At 49.2% G+C, this 15,281-nt stretch overlaps 1 protein-coding gene across 3 annotated transcripts in view; it reads left to right on the top strand.

Moving 5' to 3' along the window:
• Nucleotides 1-15,281, top strand: part of LRRC73 (leucine rich repeat containing 73) — a 347,986-nt gene that overhangs the window by 7,702 nt on the left and 325,003 nt on the right. The window contains exons 3-6 of one of the 3 annotated variants that reach the window (XR_010086638.1): nucleotides 410-532; nucleotides 1,508-1,608; nucleotides 1,698-1,878; nucleotides 9,776-11,035. Coding sequence is in view for 2 of the 3 variants with exons in the window: in XM_063444184.1 (XP_063300254.1) it covers nucleotides 410-532; nucleotides 1,508-1,608; nucleotides 1,698-1,878; nucleotides 9,776-9,846 (476 nt within the window). In the remaining variant the exon portion in view is untranslated. Of the gene's footprint in view, nucleotides 1-409; nucleotides 533-1,507; nucleotides 1,609-1,697; nucleotides 1,879-9,775; nucleotides 11,062-15,281 lie in introns of those variants that run through there. The other 2 variants (XM_063444184.1, XM_063444185.1) reach the window with 2 other exon arrangements.

The following is a 15,281-nucleotide window of genomic DNA, read 5'->3' as shown; positions in this document are numbered from 1 at the left end:
TTTGTGTAGTGTGTGTATAATGAATAAAAATTGGGCATGTTTCTGTGTCTGTTTCACGGGAGCTCACATTTTTATTACAAATCTGACACTCTCTTCCCCTTCAGTTCTGTCTCTGCTGTCTCTGCTACTGCCTGGTTGCTTTTTGTTACAAGGCGGACTGTTTCTCTCTCTTCGCTCTTGTTTCAGAGCGGTTACTCTCACTACATGGCTGGCGGCTTTGCCCTCTCATTTCAGGGCTGTCTTTCTTGTAACATTGTGGTTTCTCCTGTGGCTGTCTCAATCTCTGTCTTTGTATTGCTGTCACATTAATGACTCAACTGACTGTCTCTCATAGAAAAGCTGTCTGTATTGTTGCAGGGTTGTCTCTCTCATTGCAGGACTGACTCTCTCTCTCTCTCTCTCATCGCAGGGCTGCGGGAGCTTACTCTTTCGGCTAACCCATCTGTCACTTGCTCTGGGTGGGCTCGCTTGGCTATTGCAGTTGCTCACAGCTCCCAAATTCGAACCCTGAACCTGGACTATAACCCGCTTGGTGAGTTAAAACTAGAGATGTCATCTGTGTGGGGATTATTAAACTGCAATGAAAAGGAATCGAAGAGAAAAAAAGAAAAGATGGGGGTGGGGAGAGGTGGAGAAGTTGGTACTGGTGAGGATACAGTAAAAAAAGCTATAACGGTACAAAGTGGCCACTCAGCACTTCAACAATACAAATCAAAAAGAATGGCTAAAAATGAAGAAAATGACCACAAATGAATCTTAATGGGATACAGCAGCAGGGAATACCCAGTCATGGATGGCGTGCGTTCGAGCAGCGTGTCATGATGTGTTCCAGCCATTCACCTATTGTGTTTCGTACTTCATAAAAGGGAGAGATGCCGTATTTGGTCCAGGGAATCCATCATTCACAGGTTCGATTCACTGGGTATTAGTGAAAGGACCTGCTTGTTCGTAGTCTTCAAAGATAGCAGCTTAAGGAGTTTTATCTCCTGATATCCCTGTTCTTGTAAGTGCAATAAAGTATCTATTTTTATAGAAATCTCTATGTTCTGCTCCCTTTCAGATCTGATACTGGGACATTCCCCGCTACAGTATCCAATTGGGATTCATTTATTATTTTAGCTCTCTTTTTTAACTATTATATGTGTTTGCTCTTAGCTATTATTTTTAATCTGTGTGTGGATAATGAACTTCTGCGTAAGTGGGTGCTGTGTCATTGCTGGGAATCACATTGCCTCCATGCTACGTGTGCGTGTCTCTGGGTGCTGTCATTGCCTCTATGCTACGTGTGTGTGTCTCTGGGTGCTGTGTCATTGCCTCCATTCTCCCTGTGTGTGTCTCTGGGTGCTGTGTCATTGCTGGGAATCACATTGCCTCCATACTACGTGTGTGTGTCTCTGGATGTTGTGTTGTTGCAGGGGATCTCCATGTTAGCTGTGTGTCTGGGTTCTGTGCTATCATTTTGCATCTATGATATCTGTATTTGTCACTGGACGCTGTGTCATTGCAGGGGATCACATTGCCTCTATGCTAGCTGTGTGTGTTGCATCCAGCCGGACTCTGGAGGTTCTTGATCTAGAAGGGACGGGTCTCACCAACCAGTCAGCTCAGGTATGTCTCAGCTATGTAGTTAATTAAAGAGAGAGGTTGTAAAAGATATGAAAATAATCATTGCTTCCCTTCCCTTCATTTTTCCACAGATCCTGCTAGACATGGTGCAGAATTATCCTACTCCTCTAAAAACCATCATCCTTTCAGAGAACAACATCAGCGTGGACCTGCAGCAGAAAATAGCTGACCTTTTGTCTGAAGGGGAAGAGGAGGATGAGGGTGAAGGCCAGGAAATGGATCGACCTGTAAGAGAGAAAGCAACCAAACCAGGTGCAAGAAACAGGACATGGCATGGTGGGAGGCATGAGCAACCAAACCAGGTGCAAGAAACAGGACATGGCATGGTGGGAGGCATGGGCAACCAAACCAGGTGCAAGAAACAGGACATGGCATGGTGGGAGGCATGGGCAACCAAACCAGGGGCAAGAAACAGGACATGGCATGGTGGGAGGCATGGGCAACCAAACCAGGTGCAAGAAACAGGACATGGCATGGTGGGAGGCATGGGCAACCAAACCAGGGGCAAGAAACAGGACATGGCATGGTGGGAGGCATGGGCAACCAAACCAGGTGCAAGAAACAGGACATGGCATGGTGGGAGGCATGAGCAACCAAACCAGGTGCAAGAAACAGGACATGGCATGGTGGGAGGCATGGGCAACCAAACCAGGTGCAAGAAACAGGACATGGCATGGTGGGAGGCATGAGCAACCAAACCAGGTGCAAGAAACAGGACATGGCATGGTGGGAGGCATGGGCAACCAAACCAGGTGCAAGAAACAGGACATGGCATGGTGGGAGGCATGGGCAACCAAACCAGGGGCAAGAAACAGGACATGGCATGGTGGGAGGCATGGGCAACCAAACCAGGTGCAAGAAACAGGACATGGCATGGTGGGAGGCATGAGCAACCAAACCAGGTGCAAGAAACAGGACATGGCATGGTGGGAGGCATGGGCAACCAAACCAGGTGCAAGAAACAGGACATGGCATGGTGGGAGGCATGGGCAACCAAACCAGGTGCAAGAAACAGGACATGGCATGGTGGGAGGCATGAGCAACCAAACCAGGTGCAAGAAACAGGACATGGCATGGTGGGAGGCATGGGCAACCAAACCAGGTGCAAGAAACAGGACATGGCATGGTGGGAGGCATGGGCAACCAAACCAGGTGCAAGAAACAGGACATGGCATGGTGGGAGGCATGGGCAACCAAACCAGGTGCAAGAAACAGGACATGGCATGGTGGGAGGCATGGGCAACCAAACCAGGTGCAAGAAACAGGACATGGCATGGTGGGAGGCATGGGCAACCAAACCAGGGGCAAGAAACAGGACATGGCATGGTGGGAGGCATGGGGTAGAATGAAAATGATCTATTACAAAGAAAGCCCACAGTTTAAGGGTATGAAGATTAACGAGCACTACAAGGAAGATAATGAGGGTATTGTTAGGACAAAGAGCATGTGATACGTACAAGTTCTGAAGGATGTAGATAATGTAAATTGTGATCTTTTAGTAGGGTGTAGTGTGTTAGATGTGCACATTGAGGAGGAGGTGGACTGTGTTAGGTGTGCACATTGAGGAGGAGGTGGACTGTGTTAGGTGTGCACATTGAGGAGGAGTTGGACTGTGTGGGGTGTGCACATTGAGTAGGAGTTGGACTGTGTGAGGTGTGCACATTGAGGAGGAGGAGGACTGTGTGAGGTGTGCACATTGAGGAGGAGGAGGACTGTGTGAGGTGTGCACATTGAGGAGGAGGAGGACTGTGTGAGGTGTGCACATTGAGGAGGAGGAGGACTGTGTGAGGTGTGCACATTGAGGAGGAATAGGACTGTGTGAGGTGTGCACATTGTGGAGGAATAGGACTGTGTGAGGTGTGCACATTGGGGAGGAGGTGGACTGTGTGAGGTGTGCACATTGAGGAGGAGGACTGTGTGAGGTGTGCTCATTGAGGAGGAGGAGGACTGTGTGAGGTGTGCACATTGAGGAGGAGTTGGACTGTGTGAGGTGTGCACATTGAGGAGGAGTTGGACTGTGTGAGGTGTGCACATTGAGGAGGAGGTGGACTGTGTGAGATGTGCACATTGAGGAGGACTGTGTGAGGTGTGCACATTGAGGAGGAGGAGGACTGTGTGAGGTGTGCACATTGAGGAGGACTGTGTGAGGTGTGCACATTGAGGAGGAGTTGGACTGTGTGAGGTGTGCAAATTGAGGAGGAGGTGGACTGTGTGAGATGTGCACATTGAGGAGGAGGAGGACTGTGTGAGGTGTGCACATTGAGGAGGAGGAGGACTGTGTGAGGTGTGCACATTGAGGAGGACTGTGTGAGGTGTGCACAGTGAGGAGGAGGAGGACTGTGTGAGGTGTGCACATTGAGGAGGAGGAGGACTGTGTGAGGTGTGCACATTGAGGAGGAGGTGGACTGTGTGAGATGTGCACATTGAGGAGGAGGAGGACTGTGTGAGGTGTGCACATTGAGGAGGAGGAGGACTGTGTGAGGTGTGCACATTGAGGAGGACTGTGTGAGGTGTGCACAGTGAGGAGGAGGAGGACTGTGTGAGGTGTGCACATTGAGGAGGAGGAGGACTGTGTGAGGTGTGCACATTGAGGAGGAGGAGGACTGTGTGAGGTGTGCACATTGAGGAGGAGGTGGACTGTGTGAGATGTGCACATTGAGGAGGAGGAGGACTGTGTGAGGTGTGCACATTGAGGAGGAGGACTGTGTGAGGTGTGCACATTGAGGAGGACTGTGTGAGGTGTGCACATTGAGGAGGAGGAGGACTGTGTGAGGTGTGCACATTGAGGAGGAGGTGGACTGTGTGAGATGTGCACATTGAGGAGGAGGAGGACTGTGTGAGGTGTGCACATTGAGGAGGAGGACTGTGTGAGGTGTGCACATTGAGGAGGACTGTGTGAGGTGTGCACATTGAGGAGGAGGAGGACTGTGTGAGGTGTGCACATTGAGGAGGAGGTGGACTGTGTGAGATGTGCACATTGAGGAGGAGGAGGACTGTGTGAGGTGTGCACATTGAGGAGGAGGACTGTGTGAGGTGTGCACATTGAGGAGGACTGTGTGAGGTGTGCACATTGAGGAGGAGTTGGACTGTGTGAGGTGTGCACATTGAGGAGGAGTTGGACTGTGTGAGGTGTGCACATTGAGGAGGAGGAGGACTGTGTGAGATGTGCACATTGAGGAGGAGTTGGACTGTGTGAGGTGTGCACATTGAGGAGGAGTTGGACTGTGTGAGGTGTGCACATTGAGGAGGAGGAGGACTGTGTGAGATGTGCACATTGAGGAGGAGTTGGACTGTGTGAGGTGTGCACATTGAGGAGGAGTTGGACTGTGTGAGGTGTGCACATTGAGGAGGAGGAGGACTGTGTGAGATGTGCACATTGAGGAGGAGTTGGACTGTGTGAGGTGTGCACATTGAGGAGGAGTTGGACTGTGTGAGGTGTGCACATTGAGGAGGAGGAGGACTGTGTGAGGTGTGCACATTGAGGAGGAGGAGGACTGTGTGAGGTGTGCACATTGAGGAGGAGGTGGACTGTGTGAGATGTGCACATTGAGGAGGAGGAGGACTGTGTGAGGTGTGCACATTGAGGAGGACTGTGTGAGGTGTGCACATTGAGGAGGAGGAGGACTGTGTGAGGTGTGCACATTGAGGAGGAGGTGGACTGTGTGAGATGTGCACATTGAGGAGGAGGAGGACTGTGTGAGGTGTGCACATTGAGGAGGAGGTGGACTGTGTGAGATGTGCACATTGAGGAGGAGGAGGACTGTGTGAGGTGTGCACATTGAGGAGGACTGTGTGAGGTGTGCACATTGAGGAGGAGGTGGACTGTGTGAGATGTGCACATTGAGGAGGAGGAGGACTGTGTGAGGTGTGCACATTGAGGAGGAGGACTGTGTGAGGTGTGCACATTGAGGAGGACTGTGTGAGGTGTGCACATTGAGGAGGAGGAGGACTGTGTGAGGTGTGCACATTGAGGAGGAGGTGGACTGTGTGAGATGTGCACATTGAGGAGGAGGAGGACTGTGTGAGGTGTGCACATTGAGGAGGAGGACTGTGTGAGGTGTGCACATTGAGGAGGAGTTGGACTGTGTGAGGTGTGCACATTGAGGAGGAGTTGGACTGTGTGAGGTGTGCACATTGAGGAGGAGGAGGACTGTGTGAGATGTGCACATTGAGGAGGAGTTGGACTGTGTGAGGTGTGCACATTGAGGAGGAGTTGGACTGTGTGAGGTGTGCACATTGAGGAGGAGGAGGACTGTGTGAGATGTGCACATTGAGGAGGAGTTGGACTGTGTGAGGTGTGCACATTGAGGAGGAGTTGGACTGTGTGAGGTGTGCACATTGAGGAGGAGGAGGACTGTGTGAGGTGTGCACATTGAGGAGGAGGAGGACTGTGTGAGGTGTGCACATTGAGGAGGAGGTGGACTGTGTGAGATGTGCACATTGAGGAGGAGGAGGACTGTGTGAGGTGTGCACATTGAGGAGGACTGTGTGAGGTGTGCACATTGAGGAGGAGGAGGACTGTGTGAGGTGTGCACATTGAGGAGGAGTTGGACTGTGTGAGGTGTGCACATTGAGGAGGAGGAGGACTGTGTGAGGTGTGCACATTGAGGAGGAGGACTGTGTGAGGTGTGCACAGTGAGGAGGAGGTGGACTGTGTGAGGTGTGCACATTGAGGAGGAGGAGGACTGTGTGAGGTGTGCACATTGAGGAGGAGGAGGACTGTGTGAGGTGTGCACAGTGAGGAGGAGGAGGACTGTGTGAGGTGTGCACAGTGAGGAGGAGGAGGACTGTGTGAGGTGTGCACATTGAGGAGGAGGAGGACTGTGTGAGATGTGCACATTGAGGAGGAGTTGGACTGTGTGAGGTGTGCACATTGAGGAGGAGTTGGACTGTGTGAGGTGTGCACATTGAGGAGGAGGAGGACTGTGTGAGATGTGCACATTGAGGAGGAGTTGGACTGTGTGAGGTGTGCACATTGAGGAGGAGTTGGACTGTGTGAGGTGTGCACATTGAGGAGGAGGAGGACTGTGTGAGGTGTGCACATTGAGGAGGAGGTGGACTGTGTGAGATGTGCACATTGAGGAGGAGGAGGACTGTGTGAGGTGTGCACATTGAGGAGGACTGTGTGAGGTGTGCACATTGAGGAGGACTGTGTGAGGTGTGCACATTGAGGAGGAGGAGGACTGTGTGAGGTGTGCACATTGAGGAGGAGTTGGACTGTGTGAGGTGTGCACATTGAGGAGGAGGAGGACTGTGTGAGGTGTGCACATTGAGGAGGAGTTGGACTGTGTGAGGTGTGCACAGTGAGGAGGAGGAGGACTGTGTGAGGTGTGCACAGTGAGGAGGAGGAGGACTGTGTGAGGTGTGCACAGTGAGGAGGAGGAGGACTGTGTGAGGTGTGCACATTGAGGAGGAGGAGGACTGTGTGAGGTGTGCACAGTGAGGAGGAGGAGGACTGTGTGAGGTATGCACAGTGAGGAGGAGGAGGACTGTGTGAGGTGTGCACATTGAGAAGGAGGTGGACTGTGTGAGATGTGCACATTGAGGGGGAGGTGGACTGTGTGAGGTGTGCACATTGAGGAGGAGGAGGACTGTGTGAGGTGTGCACATTGAGGAGGAGTTGGACTGTGTGAGGTGTGCACATTGAGGAGGAGGAGGAGTGTGTGAGATGTGCACATTGAGGAGGAGTTGGACTGTGTGAGGTGTGCACATTGGGGAGGAGGTGGACTGTGTGAGGTGTGCACATTGAGGAGGAGGACTGTGTGAGGTGTACACATTGAGGAGGAGTTGGACTGTGTGAGGTGTGCACATTGAGGAGGAGGAGGACTGTGTGAGGTGTGCACATTGAGGAGGAGGAGGACGACTGTGTGAGGTGTGCACATTGAGGAGGAGGACTGTGTGAGGTGTGCACATTGAGGAGGAGTTGGACTGTGTGAGGTGTGCACATGGAGGAGGAGGACTGTGTGAGATGTACACATTGAGGAGGAGGAGGACTGTGTGAGGTGTGCACATTGAGGAGGAGGAGGACTGTGTGAGGTGTGCACATTGAGGAGGAGGTGGACTGTGTGAGATGTGCACATTGAGGAGGAGGAGGACTGTGTGAGGTGTGCACATTGAGGAGGACTGTGTGAGGTGTGCACATTGAGGAGGAGGAGGACTGTGTGAGGTGTGCACATTGAGGAGGAGGAGGACTGTGTGAGGTGTGCACAGTGAGGAGGAGGAGGACTGTGTGAGGTGTGCACAGTGAGGAGGAGGAGGACTGTGTGAGGTGTGCACAGTGAGGAGGAGGAGGACTGTGTGAGGTGTGCACATTGAGGAGGAGGAGGACTGTGTGAGATGTGCACATTGAGGAGGAGTTGGACTGTGTGAGGTGTGCACATTGAGGAGGAGTTGGACTGTGTGAGGTGTGCACATTGAGGAGGAGGAGGACTGTGTGAGATGTGCACATTGAGGAGGAGTTGGACTGTGTGAGGTGTGCACATTGAGGAGGAGTTGGACTGTGTGAGGTGTGCACATTGAGGAGGAGGAGGACTGTGTGAGGTGTGCACATTGAGGAGGAGGAGGACTGTGTGAGATGTGCACATTGAGGAGGAGGAGGACTGTGTGAGGTGTGCACATTGAGGAGGACTGTGTGAGGTGTGCACATTGAGGAGGAGGAGGACTGTGTGAGGTGTGCACATTGAGGAGGAGTTGGACTGTGTGAGGTGTGCACATTGAGGAGGAGGAGGACTGTGTGAGGTGTGCACATTGAGGAGGAGGAGGACTGTGTGAGGTGTGCACAGTGAGGAGGAGGTGGACTGTGTGAGGTGTGCACATTGAGGAGGAGGAGGACTGTGTGAGGTGTGCACATTGAGGAGGAGGAGGACTGTGTGAGGTGTGCACAGTGAGGAGGAGGAGGACTGTGTGAGGTGTGCACAGTGAGGAGGAGGAGGAGGACTGTGTGAGGTGTGCACAGTGAGGAGGAGGAGGACTGTGTGAGGTGTGCACATTGAGGAGGAGGAGGACTGTGTGAGGTGTGCACAGTGAGGAGGAGGAGGACTGTGTGAGGTATGCACAGTGAGGAGGAGGAGGACTGTGTGAGGTGTGCACATTGAGAAGGAGGTGGACTGTGTGAGATGTGCACATTGAGGGGGAGGTGGACTGTGTGAGGTGTGCACATTGAGGAGGAGGAGGACTGTGTGAGGTGTGCACATTGAGGAGGAGTTGGACTGTGTGAGGTGTGCACATTGAGGAGGAGGAGGAGTGTGTGAGATGTGCACATTGAGGAGGAGTTGGACTGTGTGAGGTGTGCACATTGGGGAGGAGGTGGACTGTGTGAGGTGTGCACATTGAGGAGGAGGACTGTGTGAGGTGTACACATTGAGGAGGAGTTGGACTGTGTGAGGTGTGCACATTGAGGAGGAGGAGGACTGTGTGAGGTGTGCACATTGAGGAGGAGGAGGACGACTGTGTGAGGTGTGCACATTGAGGAGGAGGACTGTGTGAGGTGTGCACATTGAGGAGGAGTTGGACTGTGTGAGGTGTGCACATGGAGGAGGAGGACTGTGTGAGATGTACACATTGAGGGGGAGTTGGACTGTGTGAGGTGTGCACATTGAGGAGGAGTTGGACTGTGTGACGTGTGCACATTGAGTAGGAGTTGGACTGTGTGAGGTGTGCACATTGAGGAGGAGGAGGAGTGTGTGAGATGTGCACATTGAGGAGGAGGAGGATTGTGTGAGGTGTGCACATTGAGGAGGAGGACTAAGTGAGGTGTGCACATTGAGGAGGAGGAGGAGGACTAAGTGAGATGGGTGGATCCAGGACAAGGTGGACTGTGTAAGATTTATGGATGTGAAATATGTAGAATCAGGAGTCGGACTTAGAGATTTAGAGATCCGGAAGAAGGTAGAGTGTGTGGATCCAGAAGGAAGTTTAGTGTGTGACATGTATGGATACTGGAGCAGGTGAAAGGTATAAGTGGGACCAATGACGAGGTGGAGTGTATGAGATATGTGGATTTAGAAGGTAGTGGAATTAGTGAGATGTGTGGATAGAGATTAAGGTGAAGTGTATGAGGTGTATCCAGGAGGAGGAAGTGTGTGTAATGTGTCGTGTTGATCAGGTGCGGTATGCGGGATAAGGTTGTAATATTGTTTATCTTTTTAAGGTCCTGCATTTCATCGGGTTCTCTTGGCCTCCAGCCTTGGTGACAGCCTGCTTGCTGAGACTGAGATGTGACATGCGTTGTAGACACTTTATACATCAGTAACTAAGCCTACTTCCCACAATGCAGCACAAAGCTGACCATAAGAAAGACAGAAGCACATGGTAAAGAAGCTGCTATGCCATGTTTTTCTGGTGGCTTGCCCTATCAGCCATTACTGATTTCTAAGTGGATACTGACATTTTCAACTATTGACCCAAAACATTCCAAAGTTTGTCACTTTTTGCACAGAGAATATATCTATTTATTGTAGCTCCCAGATCTAGGGAGAAAATACCTTTGCTCTACTAGCTGTTTGGCTGTTGTTTTGTTTTGCCGTCTGTTACCCTATCCATTGTGAGGACTTGTATTGTAGTGCCTTGCTGTGCTACACCACTCAGTGCGCTTTTGAAAACGCATGTTATTCACCACTTTTAAAACTGGGCACACGAACTGAATAAGTACAAAACTGTGAATAATAAACGAAGCACTGAACACACTGCTTGTGGCTGGCACTGACAAGGATAACCCCTTCACTACCGAGCACTTCGGCACTTTGATATAGAATGTATTTAAAGCAAGAGATCCATAACTAGTATATACAGATCACAGCAGTTGTGAATAGATTGTTTTGCAGACAAACCTAAACATGACAATTATGTAAATTTACACATTTTTTACACATATTCGTTCACCCTTTATAAAAAACAAAAATCTGTAGACAGTGTACAATGTTCTTTATTGTGCAATATTTCACACAGGGTGAAAGATGCAAGTTTTCTCACATACTGTAGATGAGACAAAACATATGAACTAATCATTGGCCAGCTTACAGGTATTTGTACAGACACTAAAGGCTTTACTAGACGTAATTATACAATTCTAAAATAAAGTTGGTTTTTTTTTTTGTTTTTTGTTTTTTTAAATTGCCCTAGCAATCTTTATCAATCTCTGGAGAGCACTAATATAATGCTGACTCTGAAATAGTAGAGCCACTCCTCCCCTCCCTGACTGTAGGAATGGTATGACCCACTGAAACTTTTTTTAGTGTTTGAAATCAGGGGGTTTGCAGATATGTTCAGCTACTCTCCAGGCTGATAATTGTTCCTAGATTATAAATCTGAGTGAGTGAACCTTTATGGACTAAATTTCATTCTGCAAAATACATGTACAATAAAAACATTTATACTCAATTTTGGTAATGAAGGGGTTCAACAGTGTAGTGTTATTATCCCGAGCAAACTTGCACTGAGCCCTAGATAGCAGATTAGAGTGTGCATTTTAAATAGAGTTTATTCACAAAACTGAATTGATGTGAACTGAAAACCAAATTGCAAAAAGGCTAAAATAAGCAAGTTGTAAGCACAAGTAGTTGAATAAAGTTGATAAAAAAAAAGTCTGTTCTCCTGTGAGTTAGTGACAGCAAATGTGATCTATGACAACACGCTGGATACAGATTGGAGTCCATGGACCTGCAGGGACAATTTGTCTTTGGATTCTCTCATTAAACTAAGAATTGTGGAGAAGGCTAATTGTAGAGTTTAAGTCAAAACATTTCTATTGTATTGCAGGCTGCAAAAAGACTCCAATACATAACATTCAGCCTTTGGTGTATTGGTATTACTGGGTGCTGTGCATCTGAAAGTAAATATCTCAAATTGGGTTTTCCATCTGTTTTCTATCTACAAAAATAAGAGGGAAAATATTTCTCATTTCCAAAATGGCAGATTCATCCTTATTACCCAACATATTAACCTTTTAATATTCAGATTTACCAAAACAGCAGTAAGCTAGTTAAAGAAAAAAACATGATAAAAAAAATCTGATAAATAAACCTTTTTAGGCAGAGAATTTCACACCTACATTTATCATGACCTCACTCCCACACTCACCTACCTCACGCTCCCACAGTTCTGCCATTTGGCCTCTGCAGTGCCCCTGCCTTGTTCCAACATTTCCTTCATGACATCTTTAGAGACCTCCTGGATCAGTATGTCATAATATATCTTGATGACATTTTGATCTTTTCTCCTGACCTACCCCTGCATCGTTACCATGTCCTGGAAGTACTGAAACACAAGTTATGTGCAAAGATAGAGAAATGTATTTTTGAAACAATTTGTGTAGAGTTCCTGGGATTCATCCTCTGGCCTGGCAAAGTTGAGATGGCCAGAACCCCAAACTAAGAAACAAGTACAACGGTTTGTGGGTTTCGCCAATTTCAACAGACGTTTCATACGTAATCTTTCTCATAGTGTACAACCGCTCACAAACCTCACCAAGAAAGACATAAAATGGCATTGGAATCACCAGACTCAAACCGCCTTTGATAAATTCCACCACTTCCCCTATACTGCGTATACCCAAACAGCATATGCCCTTATATCTCAAGGTCGGCGCTTTTGATACGATTACCGGAGCAATCCTTTCTCAAAGGGATGAAGAGACCGATACCCTGCATCCTTCCTGTTATCTTTTACTCTAAAAGGCTAACACAATGTCGGTGACAAAGAGCTACTAGCTATAAAACGAGCCCTGGAGGAATGGAGGCATCTCCTAGAGGGTACAACTCAAGCCAGTGGCTGCTCACTGTTAAAAAAAAAATGCCCACCCCTGAGCGGCGGGTGGGGGCCCTAAAGTAATATAATGGGGGGGACCTAATGTCCTCCCCCCTGGCCCCCACCCCTGAGCGGCGGGTGGGGGCCCTAAATAATAATTAAACCCCCACAGTTGACTAGGGGTCCCCAAACCCCTAGTCACCCCCCCTCCCCCCAAAAAATAACCCCTGCCTACCCCCATCACCCTAAAAATAATGAGGGGGGACCATTAACTAAGTACCTGTAAAAAAATATATATATATTTTTTGCGCCTCCCCCCCCCCCCAAAAAAAAAATAACCCTCTTCACCCATGGAGGGCACCGCGCAGACTGAGCTCTGAAGGACAGGGGAAGGCTTATAAAGCATTGCCCCGCCCTGCAATTAGGCTCAGAGCACTCTGGTGTTGGTTTAAGCCATCCAATCAGAGTGCTCTGACAGGTAAATGAAGAGACTGACAGGTAAGTCTCCTCATTTACCTGTCACAGCACTCTGATTGGTTGGTTTGAAATCCACCAATCAGAGTGCTCTGTGTCATTTTACACAGCGTAGGAAAGTTCTTTGGAATTTTCCCACGCTGTGTAATTTGACTCATAACAACACTCTGGTGGATTGAAAGTAACCAATCAGAGAGTTATGAGTGACTAGGGGTTTGGGGACCTGGGGGGGTTTAAATTATTATTTAGGGCCCAACCCACCGTTTAGGGGTGGGGGTCAGGGGCAGGACATTAGATCCCAGCCTTATTCTAATTAAGGGCCCCCACCTGCCGCTCAGTTTAAAAAGCAGTTTTTAACAGTTTTTTGCTCACTGTTTAATAGACATGCCCCTACTCGTGGTATAGTGAGTAGGGGCTACTAGCTATAAAACGAGCCGTGGAGAAATGGAGGCATCTCCTAGAGGGTACAACTCACCCTATAACAGTATATACTGACGATAAAAACCTTTTTTGTATTTTTACTTAGTACATTTGGCTGAAAGACCAATTTAGGTCTTTCAGCCTTTTAGTAGATAACTCCCTAATACCGTGGGAATTAGGGCGTTATCTACCTAGCGGCTGCAAGAGAAGTCCAGAAATGCTGAAGTTCCAAAGTCACGAATTGCCAAAGTCCCGAATTTCGGAATCTTGAACCGAACCGAAAATGTAATACTTAGGCAATACTGTGCTTCGGCACTTTGACACTTCAGCACTTTGGAAGGTCGACACTACGGAAATTCGGCAATTTCGGAACTTTGAGAAGTACCCGAATATCCCAAAACGAATTGCACATGTCTAATACGAACCGGCGGCCACCCAGGAGAAGCACGCGCCGCTTGTTCCCTTGCGGTCCCTTGTAATCACTCCTTACACCCCTACCTGGGAGCTATGAGGCTTGGCCCGTGGCTGCCCAGGAAAGCACTCTCAGGTGGATACCAGTGGAGGGATATCCACCGGAGAGAGGGACGCGTGCCAACAGGGAATCCCTGGGGCAGTAAGTCGGTCTCACGGTCACAGGGCCCCGGTGGCAGCGTGGAAGTCTGTGCCGACCAATGGGAGAAGGAGCGCCCATTCGAACTGGGTTCGCGCCATTCTCCTGGTTGGTCGGCCCGAGGGAGCGCTGCGGGTCGCTGCAAGTAGCCGGTGACCAATGGCGGCGAAACCCCTTCCTTCCCGAGCGCTGATTGGTGCGATTTGGTTCACGCCCTTTCAGTCGATTGGTTGTTGCTTGGTTTAGGCGAGAATTCGCCGGACTAAACCAAGCAACACCAAGGAAGTAATTTCAGGGATGTACAGAGCCTCGAGCCCCAGACTTTGGATGCTGATATCTCGGGCTCTGTACATCTGATCGCCCCACTTTTTGCTGGGATCCCAGATGGGACCCGTGGCTATTTAGCGATATAAGTTTCAATCCTGTAACCCCTTCCCTCCCGGGGCACTGATCCCCAAAGTTAACCCCCTGTATGGATTGTGTTTGCATGTGTGTCCATGTGTGCTAGTGGTATCACCCAGAGCGGGAGATGGTTTTCTACAACCCAGCCCCCTCCTGCCTGGGATTGTGTTGTATTGGATGGAAACCCCTTGCGGGGGTCTGTGCATAAAAAGCTGTGTGCCCCAATAAAGATTGTCAGACGTTGTACCCCTGGAACCGTGTGTCGTCCAGTTACTGGGGGGAAATGGGTCTCTTAATGCATTCATAGCGGGCGTAACCAGCCGGGCTCCATCTGTATAATCCATCTGTATAACTACTATTGCTGGTTCGTCTGTTCTATCTCCATTCGTGGAATTACCTGTCCGTATGCCCGTATTTCTTCCCAATTATCTCCAGGATAGAGAGGAGGGATTTACTTGTATAAAGGGGAGGGTTTATACCCGAGCCACTGTGATTGGCTACTGTACGATATGTGTCCCAGTCTTCCATCTGGTCCCCTAGGGGAGTGTCCACCAGGTGGGAGACCTGCATAAATACCGGGCAGGTAGCCCTCATTAAAGGAGATTTCTGTTTTACCCTCAAGATGGAGCTTGGTCTCGTGTTTGGGGGGATTGTTACTTGGAAGTAATTATTTTGCCTGTTTAGCCGTGGAAGGAGTTCGGCTGATTCTTTGTTCGTGGATTTACCGCATTCTCTTGCACTCCATTCGGGAGTTTGGCGGTCTACTGCAATAGAGCCTGTGTCTCTGAAAGGGGGAAGATCAGCTAAGCGGCGGTTTCATCCATTTAAGCTGTGAGTGTCTTAACACTTAGCGTCCAGGGTCTACAAATAAAAAGCAGATGCCCTTTCAAGAATGTTTGCCCCAGATTAAACAAGACACAAAAAAGAATAAACAGTGTAAAACCCACAACACTTCCTGGGTATCATGTCCACTATAGTAAAAGACATTAAAACGATGACTACTGCA

Source organism: Pelobates fuscus, chromosome 2 (assembly GCF_036172605.1).
Source record: "Pelobates fuscus isolate aPelFus1 chromosome 2, aPelFus1.pri, whole genome shotgun sequence".
Lineage (NCBI taxonomy): Eukaryota > Metazoa > Chordata > Amphibia > Anura > Pelobatidae > Pelobates > Pelobates fuscus.
Note: the sequence above shows the minus strand (reverse complement) of the source record. Positions and strands in the feature narration are given on the sequence as shown.